The sequence below is a fragment of the Amphiprion ocellaris genome, chromosome 10, assembly GCF_022539595.1.
Source record: "Amphiprion ocellaris isolate individual 3 ecotype Okinawa chromosome 10, ASM2253959v1, whole genome shotgun sequence".
Classification (NCBI taxonomy): domain Eukaryota; kingdom Metazoa; phylum Chordata; class Actinopteri; family Pomacentridae; genus Amphiprion; species Amphiprion ocellaris.
In genome coordinates, this window is record NC_072775.1 from 35688794 (window position 1) to 35706550 (window position 17757).

The 17757-nt window shown below is 38.5% G+C and overlaps 1 protein-coding gene across 1 annotated transcript in view; it reads left to right on the top strand.

Moving 5' to 3' along the window:
- Positions 1-17757, top strand: part of LOC111563110 (solute carrier organic anion transporter family member 5A1-like) — a 42139-nt gene that overhangs the window by 10438 nt on the left and 13944 nt on the right. Inside the window, exons 2-4 of the mRNA XM_023262027.3 lie at positions 10040-10172; positions 13476-13693; positions 14791-14955. Of these exons, the coding sequence (XP_023117795.1) occupies positions 10040-10172; positions 13476-13693; positions 14791-14955 (516 nt within the window). The remainder of the gene's footprint in view (positions 1-10039; positions 10173-13475; positions 13694-14790; positions 14956-17757) is intronic.

The window sequence follows — 17757 nt, forward strand, 5'->3', positions numbered from 1 at the left end:
GACTGAAGCATGTCGGTGGGTTAACAGCAGCCGACAGCTTCTGCAGTTACTGGAATCAGGACACGGTTCAGTGAAAGCAACGGTTTTCTTAGTCTCCTGTCCTGAAAAAACGCCCATCTGAAGCTGGAGTTTTATAATAATCTCACCTGCTATTAAATACATAAGAATCCATCATTAGGAGGGAATATGTCTGATAAGAGCCACTTTAGTAGTGAAGATTTTCTTGTCTTTTAACTTTTTGTGGCAACATAATAATTGTCATGAACAGACTCGAGTCTCGGACGTCAGAAATCTTTTTTTGTTTGCTTTGATTTAAATAGAAGCAGCGTTTTGTCAGGTTTTTCCCACCAGTCAGTTGCATTAGTTTATGTTCAGACTTGAATCTGTTGTTCACCATAATTCAGAATTTTGCTGAGATAGAAGAAATTGTGTGACTTTTTGTGGTATTTTTTCAAACATGTTTCTCTCAATCGTATGTTAAATATCCCCAGAGTCTCTCATCCACGAAGCCTGACTTCGTTCCCACCATGTCCTCTAAACTCCAGAAATTGCCTTTTTAAAATTTAATATTTCAAATACAGATCCATTTGTCTCATTTTTCCTCACAGTGTCTCATTCTTCACTGCAGTATAAAAATCTGCAGCTCTGTGAAAATAATATAAAACATCAGAACAAGTTATAATGAAACATTTAAAAACATGAAAACCAAATGCAGAGTTTCTTTATTTATTATTTTTTTATTAAAACTTTGAAACCTGGAGTCAACATGTAAAACCATTTTTCAGAATTGTTGCTAACACTGGAATAAATGGTGAACTGCACACTATTGATATTTTACATTTCACATTTTTTAATAGGTTTCACGCTGTAAACACAGCCTGCAGTTCAACACATTTCAGCTGAAAACTTGCTGAATTTTTGCCTCGTGGCTGTTGCTCACAGCTAGATCACTCATGGCTCTTTTGTTTCGACATGAGGGGCAGAATTTTTTGTTTTTTACGGAATGTTTTTAGAGCAAACTGTTTGGTAACTTTTTAAATTTGTGATTTTAAGCTGAGATTTGTTTCCGACTGAACGTCACACACGGTTAGTTCAAGACCGTCGGAAAGCTGACAGTTTGACAGATCTGTGTCTTTTCCTTCAGTTTCTGACTGATAAATAGTGCACTTTGCAGTCTTATTTCGGGTCCATTTGCCCCTTTAGAGGGAGGAGTCTCTTTATTATCTGTATTTATTTGCTGAAACATGGATTCTATGAAGACGACCATCTACAGATAAATAGTTTGATGAAAATGTTCAGATTCAGATGCTTTTCTTTGGGATGTTTTGGACTGATGTCTTGGACAAAACACTGAAAAGCACCAAAATGAGCAAATATCTTTTGGAAAAATGGTGTTTATCAATCCAGTGGAGTTCCAGAGACTTTTTTAGGAGAACTGAATCTGTTCTGGAGGCCAAACATCTCCAGCTGTTTCATTTGTCTGTACATTCAGCTGGACTTTGGCAGGATTTGTGTAAACACCGCCGACCGACCTGCTCAGGAAGAAGCATAAAAAGGACTATTGTTGTTTTGTTTAAGGATCTTTATTTTGCAATGCGTTCAAAATGTCCCATAATTAATATTGAGCGCTGGTTTGCAGATTTGACTGTCTTTTTTACATGAGTCTTAACACAGACCATGAAGGGCTCACAAAGGGCTGACTGTACACAGATAGGCCTCTTATGCTGCTTAGCCTACTTAGGTTGTTATGTTAGACGGAACGTGAGATGATGTCTTATTGAATCTGTGGATTCAGCAGAAGCTTTTCCAGCTCAGATTCATCGTCACAGATCAGTCCATCTGTCTGCTGATCTCCGGTCAGAACAAAGCTTCTGGTTTCTGTCGACCGCTAACCGGCAGGAAGATTTAAAGTGGAGGTTCCAGTGAATCTTTGCTCGGATAATGCAGCGTTTTCTTTAAGAACCCCCTCCAACTGGGAATGTCCTGCCGGGACAAAGACAGACTTCATTCCTGGTATTTGCTCATTTAAAGGAAACTCACATGACACAGCAGCTTCAGGACTATTGAATGTTTGTAGCGCTGCTGCTAGCGCTAACAATGCTAAAGTCTCCTTGCTCTAAATGTATTTACTGCAGCACAAATCAAACAAAACTGCACAACGTCACCTTTCCAACAACCCTGCAGCATCAGCAAGAGGAATAAGTTCAGTTATAGTTCCAACCGACGTCAGTTTCCTCACCCACATATCTTTTATTTCAATATTAGTATAGATTAGCTTCATGACTTTAGCTTGCTGTCTCAAATACTTTCCACCAAACAGAGATATTTGACAGTCTGATCAATGTAGAACACAATTCTGGAGTTTCAAAATGGTTCTTGAATAATATGTTGCCGCTTTTTTTTGTTATTATGAGCCCAAAGATGGAACTTTGTTTGATCCACAAACTCCAGATATTTAAAGTTGTCTTTGTAAAACTTGAGCTTAAAATATCAAATACTTGCAGAGATCATTAAAAAAAGTCTGCCCGTTGACTCACTTTCAGCAGCTTTTTTTTGCTCACATTTAAATTTGAATCTGTTTGAACAACAATATCTGAGGAACTATTAAAGATTAAAACCTAAAAACTTTCTTATTTCTCATCATGTCACTGATTCAGAATCTGGAATACTAGAAGCATTAGTAGGTCAAATAATTTCTGATTATGGATGAGTTAAATATGAAAAGAAGCTGATGTCATAAAAACTCGACTTTAAACTCAACAAACAAACAAAGCTGGAAGTCGTTTTGTTTATTAGAGTAAAAACAGGTGTTTTCATAAAGAAAAATTTAAAAAAGTCTTGCTGCTGTATTTTTAACCAAATGGAAGAAAAATGAAGAAAAACTCTCCAGTCAGAGTACAGATGTTTGAAAAAGACAAACATCTGTTTTCACTGTTGAGCTCATTTAATCTCAGATCATCAGAATTCTGCTTCTCCATCTCTGATTTCTGTGAAAATGTTGTGTTTTGTACATTTTAATATCTAATTTATGTTTACAGCATAAAATTTGAACATTTAAAATGATATCTGTGAAATTTTAGATCAAAATATCAAAAACCTTCAGAGAAACATTTTTTTAAAAATCTGCCCTTCGACCCACTTTCAGCTGTTTTTTCTCATATTTCTATCTGAGTCTGAACAACAACATCTGAGGAACTATTAAAGATAAAAACCTGAAATTTTCTCTCATTTCTCATCATGTCATTGACTCTGAATCTGTAAAAATCTGTAGAACTATTTATCAATATTTCTGTTTCTGTGCTACAACTATTCAAATCTGCTCAATCAGTTATTAAACTTAAAGAAAAATAACTTTTCTCTCATTTCTCTAACCAAATATTTCAAATTAAAGTTTTTTTGTATGTTTAGTTTTGTAATATTATGACCTGCAGCTACATGTGGTTCAGAAAATATCACTAGTCGAGTTCTAAATGTCAGTTTTCTTGTTAATATGAGCTCAAAGATGGAACTTTTGATGGTGGCTTAAATTTTTTAAATATAGTTCAACTCACCAATAATCAGAGATTATTTTATCAACTTGTCCGATATTCCAGTTTCTGAATCAGTGACATGATGAGAAATAGGAGAGAAACTTTCAGCTTCTTATCTTTAATAATTCCTCAGATGTTGTTGTTCAGACGCTCAGATTTAAATGAAAGAAAAAACAAACAAGCTAAAAAACAAATCACAGTTCAAAAATATCTTTATAAATGTTCATTTTTTATCATATAAATCAGGCAAAGAGAGATAAAAAATTGTGTGTTTCTTGTCCTTAGTGACTCTAAACTTTCCAAAATGACACTAAATTTGTGAATAAAATGGCACAAAATTTACCTTAAATTACTGAAAACTCGTCCACAAGGACTCAGAGTTGTCTGAGATTACATGAAAACTGTTGTTCCTTATTTCAGCTGAGCCATAATCAGAGATTATTGATCTACTGTCTTATATTCCAGATTCTGAATCAATGACATGATGAAAAATAACAGAAAATTTCAGGGTTTTATCTTTAATGGTACCTCAGATATTGTTGTTCAAACACAATCACATTTAATGTGAAAGTGGGTCGACAAGCAGCTTGTTTTTTTAAATGTTTAAGAAAACTTTTAATGCATCAATCTCAAATTTCACCGATATCTGTATAAATATCCATATTTTATGCTGAAGCAATTTAAATTATGCCAAAAATGTGCAGTTTTATGAGAATGTGTCTTGTATTTAATATATAAATTTCACATATTCCATTTGAAATGTCTGTATTTTGTGGAGCAGATTCCCTCCATGTGGACGCCTCCAGAACAAACTGCTTCACGTTAGCCTACATATGAGATCATGCCCAAAGGCACAACAGACATCCATTAGAATAATTCAGCACAATATTGCTTTGTAGCCCCAATAAGAGACGCTCTGTTTGGCTGCACAGCGACGAGCTGCAGCCACTTGAAATTTTAATGCGACAACTCAGAGACACAATCTGGTCCTCGCCGGGTTTCACGGTTTGGAGCGCTTCATCATGTTTCTGGTCCACACATGAGCCCAGAGCTGAGTTCTATGTTCTCCAGAACCGTGGTTCCGAAGTACTGATCATGAAGAAACGTCTGCTTTGACTCAAGTTCAGGGAAATAAATCTGCTTTTCTGACTCATTTGGCTTTGGTCCACAAACATTGGCTGGTTTTTGACCCTTAAGTCAGGATAATTTAGTGTATAATCAACCAAATCTGATAAAACTTCCCACCTAACCTCCTCAGAATCAGCTGTTCTGTATCCGTAGTAACTTTATTTACCTTCATACTGTGAATGTTTTACTGGAGTGAATGAGGAATTAATCTGGTCTGTGAACAAATCATACCTGCTGTAATGTGACACAAAACAACCCCAAAATGATGAAAAACAACCAGAATGAGACGCTAAACTACCACTAAAGGATATAAAACAGCTAAAATGTGATGCTAAATGAACTCATAAAGATATAAAATGACCAAAATAATATATAATTAAAGAAATTGCGTGTTTATTTTTTGTTTTCTACGGTTTCCATCATTCTAACTGTGTGATAGTGCTAGGAGACCTTTGTGAGTTCTGCTTCCGTTCAGCTGGACGTTGGTTCGTCCGTCGAAGAGCTGAACAGACTCTTCAGCGAGCAGGAGGCCTGGACACAGATTTCAGGGATGTCGGTTCTTTGCAGCCCGCTGGGAAGTTGTAACCAGACAGTGCTGTGTCAGCAGGTTGCCACGGCAACGCCGCCATCCCATAACATTTCATTGTGCCTCCCTCTGCTGTGTTTCCATCTCGGCCTCAGCAGTCCGTCTGTCTGTCCGAACGCCACATTAGCTCCTCGCTCAGCAACACAAAAGACAACAAACAACAACCGACAAACAAACCAAGTTTCTGCACGAAGCAGCTTTAAAACAACCAAGAACCTGTAGACAGACGGATACGAAGAAAAATGATTGATCCTCTGCAAGAAATTATTTTGTTACAGCAACGACAATCACAGTCAAGAACCCACAATATAGGAAATACACAGTGTGCAAAAAACCAAAGAAATAGAATAAAATCAGTCATGCAGCAGCAAAAACGTGCAGAAGCAACAAAAAGCAACAGAAATATGTGCAAAAGCAACAAAATGTCCTAAAAATATGTACAGAAAGCAACAAAAAAGTGCAAAAGCAACTAAAAGTATCAACAAATATACAAATGAAACATAAATATGTGAAAATGCAACAAAAAGCAACTGAAAATATGTAGAAAAGCAACAAAAAAGGTTCAAAAGCAGCAAAAAGCATCAAAAATCTGCAAAAGTAAGAAGAATATGTGCAAAAACACCAATAAGCAAAAATAAATATATACAAGAGCAACATAAACCAACTGAAAATGCGCAAAAGCAACAAAATGCATCAAAAAGCATCAACAACTGTGCAAAAGGAACAAAAAAATTTGCAAAAGCAGCAATAAAAGCCAGCTGAAAATGTGTAAAATCCACAAAATGTCATAAAAATATGTGCAAAAGTAATGACTGTGCAAGACCACCAAAAAAACTAAAGAAAGATGTGCAAAGAAACAAAAATATGTGCAAAAGCAATATAAAAACAACAAATGTATGTGCAATAATATAAGATTAATATATATATATATTGTTTTTAATGTCAAATAAAGGCAGATATCTGTAACATAACTTTATTTCTACTGATTTTAATACACCTAAAATAATTCTACACTGATGTCATAAAGCAATAAACTACTATTTTTAATAATCCGGACTGATGCTTACGTTAATTACTGTTTTCAGTCTATATGTAAAGTAATTTAATGTAATTTAACAAAAGAAAATCTGTTAAATAGCCGTAAATTGTTCATACATTCCAGTCAAACTATGAAATGATGGGTTTTTTTTTTAGAGAGGGGTTTTTCAGACTTTTTCCCACTATTTAACAGGACCTGGAAATTTCTTCTACATTTTCTGCTCGTCTTTATCTGCAGCCGGTTGTGTAACCCAGCAGGCTGCCAGCCGAGGGTTTTCCTCCCCGGCTGGATCAGGGATTATCCAGGATGCTCCATCATCCAGACTCTGGTGATGTAACATGGAGGCTGGAATACAGAGGAATAAACTCCATAAACCATGAGGACGGGCTGGGAGTTTAAACGCAGACATCTTAGTTTTCATGCTTCAGCGCAACAAGAAAAACCTCCAGTACCTTTATCAATAATCAGAGTTCTACCTTCATACTGGGAATATTTCAGAGTTCCAGGTCCTTCAAGTCCATAGAGGAGAACGTCCCCTGGAGAAAGTTCTAGAGTAGACCTACCGACAACTGGACAATCGTTGGTAGGTCTACTCTAGAACTTTCTCCAGTTGTCAGTAGGTCTACTCTAGAACTTTCTCCAAGTGTTAGTAGGTCTACTCTAGAACTTTCTCCAGTTGTCAGTAGGTCTACTCTAGAACTTTCTCCAGGTGTCAGTAGGTCTACTCTAGAACTTTCTCCAGTTGTCAGTAGGTCTGCTCTAGAACTTTCTCCAGTTGTCCGTAGGTCTACTCTAGAACTTTCTCCAGTTGTCAGTAGGTCTACTCTAGAACTTTCTCCAGTTGTCAGTAGGTCTACTCTAGAACTTTCTCCAGTTGTCCGTAGGTCTACTCTAGAACTTTCTCCAGTTGTCAGTAGGTCTACTCTTGAACTTTCTCCAGTTGTCAGTAGGTCTACTCTAGAACTTTCTCCAGAGGACGTTCTCCTTTCCTGCTTCCAGTCTTTCAGTTTAGTCTCACTGAGAACATTCCAGGTCCTTCAAGTCCATAGAGTTGGGTCCAGATTTATCACTTTTTATTGGACTTTTCCATCATTTCTGATCCTCAGAACTTCATCAGTCCAGCAGATAGAACCATGACATTTAGGAGGAGAAACACATCTGAGTTCTGGTAGAAACTGACACCAGTTTAAATCCATCCAGGCATCACAGTTTGAACACTGGATCTGGTTTCTGTTCATTTCCTCTATAACCAGCTATGATCATCAGTATTATGGGATGTATCCTAGTGTGAACAGTTTAATATCTATGACGTAGGAATCTGTTTCAGTTTGTCCAAAGTTACTAAAATGGTTGAATCTTCTTTAAACTGCATCAAATCCTTCTCAGAATGACTCCTAATGTGTCCAGAGTTCCTAACATCTGTCCAAAATGCCTCAAAGCTTTTCCAGAGTGACTTGAACCTTGACCAGAATGACAACAACTTGTTAAAAATGTCTCAGAAATTATCTGAAAAGACTTTGTTTCATCCAAAGTCTCTTCAAAATGTGTCCAGATGATTCCAAACCTGCCTTAGATCAGTTAAACATTTACTGAAGTTACAATAAAATGGTTCAAAATGGCTCCAAACCTTTCCAGTCCATGTTAGAACCAGCTGTGATTATCAGTATTATGGGATGTATCCTAGTGATCATCAGTATTATGGGATGTATCCTAGTGATCATCAGTATTATGGGATGTATCCTAGTGTGAACAGTTTAATCAAAACCTTCAATCAAATGTAAAAAAAAAACAACAACAAAGAATCAACTATGAATGTGTGAATCTGAACCTCCTGGTCTAGACCCTTGTCTGAATTCTGGATCTAGAACCCTTAGATAAGCGTTCTGGACCCTGGTCTGGACCCAGTCCTCTTAGATAAGCAGTCTGGACACTGGTCTGGACCCTGGTCTGGACTCGGTCCTCTTAGATAAGTGGTCTGGAACCAGAACCCTTAGAAAAGCGGTCTGGACCCTGGTCTGGACCCAGAACCCATAGATAAACGATCTGGACCCTGGACTGGTCCCGGTCCTCTTAGATAAGCGGTCTGGACCCTGGTCTGGACCCGGTCCTCTTAGATAAGCGGTCTAGACCCTGGTCTGGACCCGGTCCTCTTAGATAAGCGGTCTAGACCCTGGTCTGGACCCTGGTCTGGACCCAGTCCTCTTAGATAAGCGATCTGGACCCTGGTCTGCACCCTGGTCTGGACCCAGTCCTCTTAGATAAGCCTTCTGCTGCTGCAGCTTTAGTTTTCAGTCACGCCACCAGATTTCTGCGTTCGTTTCAAGTCGGGCCAAAGATTTAAAGATGTTAATTCCCTCTAATTGGAGGAATCTGACCCTGAAGGAGGCGTCATGTGATCCGGACACATGGAGACTCACATGGTCCAGATTAGTTCTGGTCCGACCCGTTATGTAACAGCAGATGTCGGGGAGTTTGGATAATTGATACTTCGACCTCTCAGGAGGCGTTCAGGTCCCAAAACACAGAAACTCAGAAAACCAGCGACTGAAAGAGACTAAATGAGACGATCAGCTGACTGTTAATAAAGGAATAAAAAGAGTGAAGATGTTACTATGAAGAAGATCTGATGTGTTTTTGTTTCCTTAAACATCCTAAATCATTTTATTTATTAACCTTTTGAAGGTTTCAAAGACGTAGAAGAAGAAGTTTATCAGCCAGAAACTGTAGAAGCAGAAAGATTCATTGGATTTTCAACTTTCTGACGGTCCTTGAACGACTCATCTGTCTGAGTGGAGATATTTCATTTAAATCATTTTATTCTGTGTTTTTCATTTAACAACAATGTGCTCTTCATTGTTTATTGTCTTCTGTTTACCTCTGCTGCTCCTCAACATTGTTAAAATATTTTCTGCATTTCTTTTTCTGTTTCTTTTTTATTCAGTGTATTGACATTTTCAAAGCATTTCCTGTTGTTTTTTGTGTCAGTTTTTATTCCTTTTTGTGAAAAGTGAACATCAAATTCTGTAAAAAACAACTAAATAGTTTTACTGATTGTTTTTATTTTTCACTGAATTTTTCACTAAATATTTTCTGCATTTCTTATTTAATTAATAGGAAAACCACAAGTTACTTTACCAGATGTTTTAGGTTTCAGTATCAGAGGATTTTATTCTGTTTTTGTTCACAATTTTTTTTGGAAAATTGCTTTTCATGGGGCTGCACAGTGGCGTAGTGGTTAGCACTTTCGCCTTGCAGCTAGAAGATCCCTGGTTCGCGTCCCGGCTTTCCCGGGATCTTTCTGCATGGAGTTTGCATGTTCTCCCTGTGCATGCGTGGGTTTTCTCCGGGTACTCCGGCTTCCTCCCACAGTCCAAAAATATGCTGAGGTTAATTGATCATTCTAAATTGCCCGTAGGTGTGGATGTGAGAGTGATTGTTTGTCTCTGTATGTAGCCCTGTGACAGACTGGTGACCTGTCTAGGGTGTCCCCTGCCTTCACCTGAGTCAGCTGGGATAGACTCCAGCCCCCCCATGACCCTAGTGAGGATTAAGCGGTGTATAGATAATGGATGGAAGTTGCTTTTCATCTCAGCAGCAAATGGAGTCAGTTGAATGTCTATCAGCTAAATAAATCTATTTTTCTGTGGGCCTGATGGAGAAACTAGACTGAATGCTGGAGCTCTGTTGATGTGAACTGACTCCAGATGGATCTTTTTGTGTCTGTCGGCTCATTTCTGATATTTTTTCCGTCCTCAGCCATCATGTATGTGATGGGAGCTCTGGGACCGGCGGCCGGATACCTACTGGGAGGCGTCCTCATCGGATTCTACGTCGACCCGAAGACGGCCGTCAACATCGACCAGAGCGACCCTCGCTTCATCGGAAACTGGTGAGAACCTGCTGCTGTATGAAGTTTATTATTTTAGATTCAGTGCTGATGCTAGAACAGCAAGTTCAATATTGTAGTCTCTGTTTCACAGGTTTCTTAAATTCATTTTTGTCTCTTTGCTGTTGTTTTTGACTTTTTGAGTTAATTTTACGGCCTTTTTGGTCAATTTTAATGTCTTTCTTGTCATTTTGTGCATTGTTTTGAGTATTTTGGGTTTTTTGGTCAGTTTTGATCCCCTTCTTCTCATTTTTTGTGCCTTTGTGTTCATTTTGCATCTTGTTTAGTTAGTTTCAGTCTCTCTTTGGTCTTTTTGTGCATTTTTGTGTTCATTCTGTGTCTCTTTCAGTCAGTTTTCATCTCTTTCTGGTCATTTTGTGCACCTTTGTGTCCATTTTGCATCACTTTTGGTCACTTTGACATTGTACCATTTCGTTTATTTTTGATATATTTAGCGATATGAAAAAACTACAGAAGTTTTCAGCGGATGACTCGACTGATTGATTTGAAAGTTCAGACTAACTGTGTGGAGGCAACAAGTGCAGCGATGTATCGTTCAGCCTTCACAGGACTCTAGATAGCTCAGAGCAGACTTAGTTCCTGCTCAGATCTGTGATAAAAGTCTGATAAAAGGAGGAGAACTTAGTCTGAAACTGGACGGTGGCCGGGAAACTTCACAAAACCCTGAGATCACAACACTCAGCGTCACTTTTCCATCCTTAAAGTGCACGTTTCTGCTCAGATCTTCCATCTGATGCGATTAGTCATCTGTGCAGTGACTCGCAGCTGAAGACTTCCTCCATGAATTATAGCAGGAAGACGATGATGAATGTTTGTTTATTTATTAATGAGATGATATCAGGTCCAGATTGAGTCCTGGATGGCAGACGGAGGCGTCTCATCCTCCGACTGACTCACCAGCCCTCCTTTAACTCTGAGGAGCTTCAGTTTTCTGCTTCTGTCTTGTTTTTACTCACCGTAGGTTCATTTTTCTCTGCAGCTTGATGAAAAACAGAACGACCATGAAGGAGAGAGAACTCAGAAAAGTCGCAGTTTTTATACATTCTCAATAAAAAAAATTAACTTTTTGGATTATGTATGTTACAAAAAAATAATAAAGCATGCAGTCTAGATGTTTGACATTTTTTATAGTGCCCCCAGGTGTTATTAACGCTGGAAAAAATAACCATAGCGCCTCATACTGTCAATATTTTACTGATCACATTTTTAATTTAGCTCCACACTCGTCTCCACTCTGCTCTCTGGAAACACTTCCTGCAATTCAGCCGAAAACTTCATGAATTTTCGGCATGTGACTGTCGGTCACAGCTGAGTTGGTCATGGCTCCACAGTTACGCTGAGGATTGAAGAATTTTTTGTTTTTTACAGAATCTGGTTGGATCAAGGCCTTTATTTCTGGAGAATTTTCAAACAGCAAATGAAAAAAAAAATCTTGATGAAATATTGCAATTAAAACTGAGATTTGGTTCATTTTCCTGACAAAACTGAAGCTGAAATTCTGATGATTCTCCTTGTTTTTACTTATTTTGGCTCTCATGATTAGTTTTTTGGGGGATTTTTAAAAACACAAGATGTCATTCAAATCCAGCAGCAGGTTTTTGGGGTTAAATTTAATTCCTTTAGAGACTGAACGTTTCATATAAACTGCTTCTTTTTAAGCGTGACTCAGCCCTGAGCTCTACTTCCTCAAGCTTTGTTGGATTTCAGCACCTCAATTATGTGTTATCATCTGACAGTCATATATGACAGATATTTCTCTATTTTCATTTTTAATTTTGCTCCACACTCGTCTCCTTTCTGCTCTGTGGAAACACTGCCTGCAGTTCAGCCCAAAACTCTCTGAATTGTTGTCGCCTGACTGTTGGTCACAGTTGAGTCACTAAAGGCTTCACAGTTTCATCGAAAACTGTAGAATTATTAGTTTTTGTAGAATCTGGTAGAGACGTTTAGAATTTTTTTTTAAGATTTGGTTATTTTTCCAGCCGAAATTCTCACCACACGTGATACGCCAAAGGACTGTTGGAAAGTTAAAAATCATACAATTCTTCTTGATTTTATAGTTTCTGCCTCTGATAGATGCTGTAATTTGGGGACATTTTTCATCTTAGTGTTTTAAATTAGTTTCCGTCCATGTTTTCTCTCTGCTCTGTGGAAACACTTCCTGCAGTTCAGCTGAAAACTCTGAATTTTAATCACCTGACTGTTGGTCACAGCCGAGTCAGTCGAGACTTCACGGTTGCAGTTTTTAGTTTTTTAGGGAATCTGTTTAATTTCCAGTAAATTTTCAAATGAGGCAAGCAAAATTAAAGGTCATTTGATGACATATTGTGACTTTAAGGTTGGATTTGATTGATTTCACCAACAAAACTGTGAGTCCCTCATGGTTACTGAACCTTTTGTCTCCTTTTGTCACAAGTTCTCATCATACCACTTTCATTCAGACTGCAGCATAGACAGCGTATCCATTCCCCCAATGCCAGTTTGTGCATATTCAATACGTACCTCGGAACCTTTTAAAACACTGGTTTCTGGTAGGATCGTTTGGAGTGGGACCTAATTATTGTAGATCTGTTATTATTATAACTGTTCCATATGTAATAGACAAATTAACAATCTCCACTTATTTTAGCATCAGCTGGAAAGCAAAAACACCCAAAAGGTTATTTTTTTAAATTTAATTGTAAATAAATTCAGGCATTAAGGGGTTAACAAAACTTCCTTGTATAGTTGAATATTTGATAATTCTCTTTGTTATTACAACTTGTGGCTCTTCTAAATCATGTAATTTATAATAATAATAATAATAATAATAATAATAATAATAATAATAATAACAAACCTTCCATTCCCAGCAGCTAGTTTTGGCTGTTAAGATTCCTGAGGAAACACTGCCTGCAGTTCAGCCGAAAACTCTGAATTTTCATCACGTGACTGTTGGTCACAGCTGAGTCAGTCAAGAGTTGACGGTTGCATCGAGGAGTGCAAAAGTTTGAGTTTTATACAGAATTTGGTTATTTCAAATACTTTATTTTTTGCAGACTTTTACAAAAGTGATTTTGATGAAATATCACAGTTTTTAAGCTCAGTTTTTGTTGACTTTTCTGCAGGAACAAATGTTGCAGATGAGTCGTTCAAGTACCATCAGATTCTTTCTTTTCATCCAGTTTGTGGCTCTGATAACTTGTGTTTTTTTAAAAACATTTTTTGACGTTAACATGCCTTTAAACCTGCTGGTGGGCTTCAGAACTGCTAACTCGGTGGTCTTCCTGTGTTTTGGTCGTTCAGGTGGAGCGGCTTCCTGCTGTGTGCCGTCGCCATGCTGCTCGTCATCTTCCCTATGTTCACCTTCCCCAAGAAGCTGCCGCCCCGACACAAGAAGAAGAAGAGGAGGAAAAAGCTGAGCCTGGACGACCTGTCCAGCGACGACGACGTCCTGAAGGAGAAGAGCAACAACAAGAACCAGACGGTCACCTCGTCCATGGGCTTCGGCAAAGACATCAAAGGTAAAACGCTGCTGCTCCACCGTCTACCTTCAGTTCAGTTTATCTGGGCCCCAGAACGAAGATCTGCAAAATATGTTGGCTGAATTTAGAGAATGTCATGTTTTCAGACCCTAAGGAAAAATGTTACCTTGAAAAACCACTTTAATCTTTTGGTGTCACCAGAAATAATACTCTCACAGCCCATAAATGTGGTGAGAACAAACAGAATAGTTTCTAGTAGATCAAAATGATTGAATGGATTCAGCAGTTTTAATTTTTGGTCCTTCAAAATGGAAATCGTGCAAAATTTCCAATCCAGGCTGGTCTAGTGTCTCCGTAAAGTTCCTGTAAGTGTTTATATATGGATGGACCCAGTCTTTGGTCGACATTTCACCAACTTTTGAGGCTCTAACATCAGTAGAATCTGACCTTCAGATTCAGATTCTTCACCTCTATGAACACCAACATCTACACCTCTGTGAATATCTAGACCTCTATGAACACCAACATCTAGACCTCTATGAACATCTAGACCTCTATGAACATCAGGTTCTGGTTCCTACCAATGAGTCCACATCAACATTTAGTCTAAACATGTAAAAACTGGAACGTTGTCTGGTCAAACTTTAACACATCAGATTCTACTGATTTTAGAGCCTCAGCAGTTGGAGAAATGTGGACCATAGACTGGATTTTAGTAGAAATATGGATCCATCCATAGATAAACACTTACAGGACCGTTACGGAGACACCTTACCACCTTTGGCTAATCATTTTGAACCTTTATTCCATTTTCAAGGGGAATAAATGTTCAAGGGAATAAAATGGACTTTTAGCTTCTGATCAGTGACACTTAAAGGAGACCGAATACAAAGAGAGGAAGTAGAATCATTTCACTTCCTGTTTTACTTTAGTTTACACAGTTGGAACCATGAATTCTCTCATTCGTCTGATGTCGAGCTGAAGTTCAAACTGGAACAGGAATAACAGCTTAAAGTGAGTCTAGGCAGGACATTTTATTCATAAACTGCTGCTGGTTTCACTGTACCTGCTAACACAAAGCCTGCAGTTCAACCAGCAGAGAACATTAAATATTAAAGCTGTTCCTTTCCTTCCAGACCTGCCCAAAGCCGCCGTGAGGATCCTGAGTAACGTGACCTTCCTGTTCGTCAGCCTGTCCTACACGGCCGAGAGCGCCATCGTCACCGCCTTCATCACCTTCATCCCCAAATTCATCGAGTCTCAGTTCGGCATCCCGGCCTCCAACGCCAGCATCTACACCGGTGAGCTGAACTAGCGCTTCCTCATCACCTCATCCAGCTCTGGAGCCTCTGAAATAGGACTTCTTAAAAATCTGGTGCTTCGAAAAATCTATTTTTTGCATAAAAGCCTCTTAAAGAATCTAGTTGTTGAATATCTCACAGACAGACCAGAACATTGACACAGGACTTTAGTTTCTGCCGGTTTAGCTCTGGTTTTTCTCAGCGAGCTGAGCAGGAGGAGCTGAATACATTAATAATAAAGCAAGTCTTCAAATGAAAGAGGCACCTGGGAGCTCTGAGTGCTTTAAACAGCGACGTTCCACAATCACACGTTAAACACTGAAACACAGAGAGTTAGCTTTAGAGTCGACACAAGGAAGCTTTTAACTGGTGCTGCACAGCCTGATCACCACGGTAACTGATGCTGCGGAGCTAAGCTGGTCTGGAGGAGGTTCTGTTTGGATTTAAATCGGCTTTAAGGAGCGTCTCTCTTCAACCAGCTCTTCTTCTGATGATTCTGATTCTGAAGTTTTATCTGCAAACCTGTAAAACTGAATGAAGGTTTACAGTTACAGCAGGTACACTGTGTGCGGTGCGTTTCCATGGGAACCTTCATACCTTCAGTTGATTTTGCAGAATACACATAAAGACGTTTTTATGTTTGGTTCCAGTCAGTTTTACTCTGCTGGTGCTGAAACTCAGTCAGGTTTTCAAATTGTACTCAAATGAAATTATCCTGCAACCATCGATTTCTAAAAGCCTCCTGTTTCAAAGTTAGGTCTGACTGAAGTGACGGTATGGAAAGAGTTAGCAGCAGAATGTAGGAAGGAAGTCTGTTCTGTGCACAAGACATAAAGTGACCAAAGTACGGCACAAAACAATCATAAAATTATGGAAAACAACAAAACCGGGATGTAAAAAGATGTAGAACGATCAAAATATGACACCAAATGAACTCATAGACATAAATTGACCAAAATTTTACACAAAACCACAACATAAAGAGATAAAACCACTAAATGTCACACAAAAATCACAAAACGATGTAAAACAGCCAAAATGAGACGTCCAATCCTAAAGACATAAAATGACCAAATGATCAGTCTGTTGGGGTTTATAACAGAAAATATTCAATCAATAACTTCACTTTGATTTGTCCAAAAACTGAACTGGTTTCTTGTTTCCTTCATTCTGGGACCAGTCGATGTTTAAATGAATGAAGTTTAAAGTTTCAGAGCTCTAATGTTCAACTATAAAATCAATATATTTACTCACAGCGTCCACAGTTTTCTACCAGAGTTTATCTCATTTAAAATAACTTACTGTAATAAACATTTATATTCCTCACAGCTCTCCGTTATAAACAGAAATAAACAGCACAACAATTAAATCTTTTACTGGAGTCTGAGGCAGAAAACCTGGTCGACAAATCCAGCTGAGATCCACCGTCTGACCCCTGATGGAGGTTTTGGGTTTTGTTGAGCCGGTTAAGGCTAAATAAAGGCTGAACATGTCAGAGCTGCTGTAGTGCAGCTCTCAGCTCCTCTGTTCCAGTTGAAGCTGCAGATCCATCCTGCTGACGATGACCTTCTCAGTCTCTGTGGGTATTTTAGCTTCACCACATTTAGAAGCTCTCCTCTGCTTTTCTCTCTCAGTTTCACCGACATGTCTGCAGATACACACTTCTCTCCAGGAACGAGATGGAAAATTCTCCAACTAAACCGGGCTTTGATATCGGCATTCACGTGGTTTTCCGTTGTCGGAGGGTTGAGCTGCAGGATGAAACTGTGGCCTTTTGAAAACCTGCCTTTGATTTGTCGTCACAGCTGCAGGTGACTCATCTGAACCGTCCACACAAAAAGCTGTTATTCACCGGCGAGTTTTTAAACACTCCACTCCCTCATCCGGAGGTTTTAAGGCGTCTGAGTCACGCTCCTGTCCAGTGAAGCCACATGTTGTTGTGAGAAACGTTTCGGTGCTGAGTTGTGTAAGTGTCTCGGCTGAGTGGGAAGTGAAGCCAGAACCGCCACTCAGACATATTTCCACATCATCATCCTCCAGAGACAGAAATCAGATCATTTCTAAGAGATAGAGAGTCTGTGGACGAGTGAGGAAGAAGTGTGTAGCAGGTTGAAGATTAGTCAGCACAATCAGTCTGACGTCAGCCCAGATAAAATCAAGCACATCTGAGAAAACCTCCTCAGATCATCTGGTTCTTTATGTCCACTAACTTTAGTAATGATCAGAGTTCTACCTTCATACTGGGAATACTTCTGGTCTGTGAACGAATCATATCCACTGTAATGTGATAAAAAACAACCACAAAATTATGTAAAACAACCAAAATGTGACACAAAATGAACCCATAAAAGACATAAAATGACTAAAGTACAACATAAAATGGCCACAAAACGATGAAAAACAACCAAACTGGGATGCATGAAAATGTAAAACGACCAAAATTACAAAGTGCCCAAAATGATGTAAAACAGCCAACATGTGACACTAAACTACCACTAAACAATACAAAACAACCAAAATGAACTCATAAAGACATAAAATGGCCAAAGTACAACACAAAACAACCACAAAATGATGAAAACAACCCAACCGGGATGTAAAAAGATGTAAAACGACCAAAATATGACACCTGATGAACTCAGAAATATAAATTGACCAAAGTTTTACATAAAACCACAACATAAAGACATAAAACAACCAAAACGTCACAAAACGATCACAAAATGTGACATAAAATGAACTCATGAAGACACAAAATGACCAAAGTATGGAACAAAACACTAACGCTAACAATAACCTAAC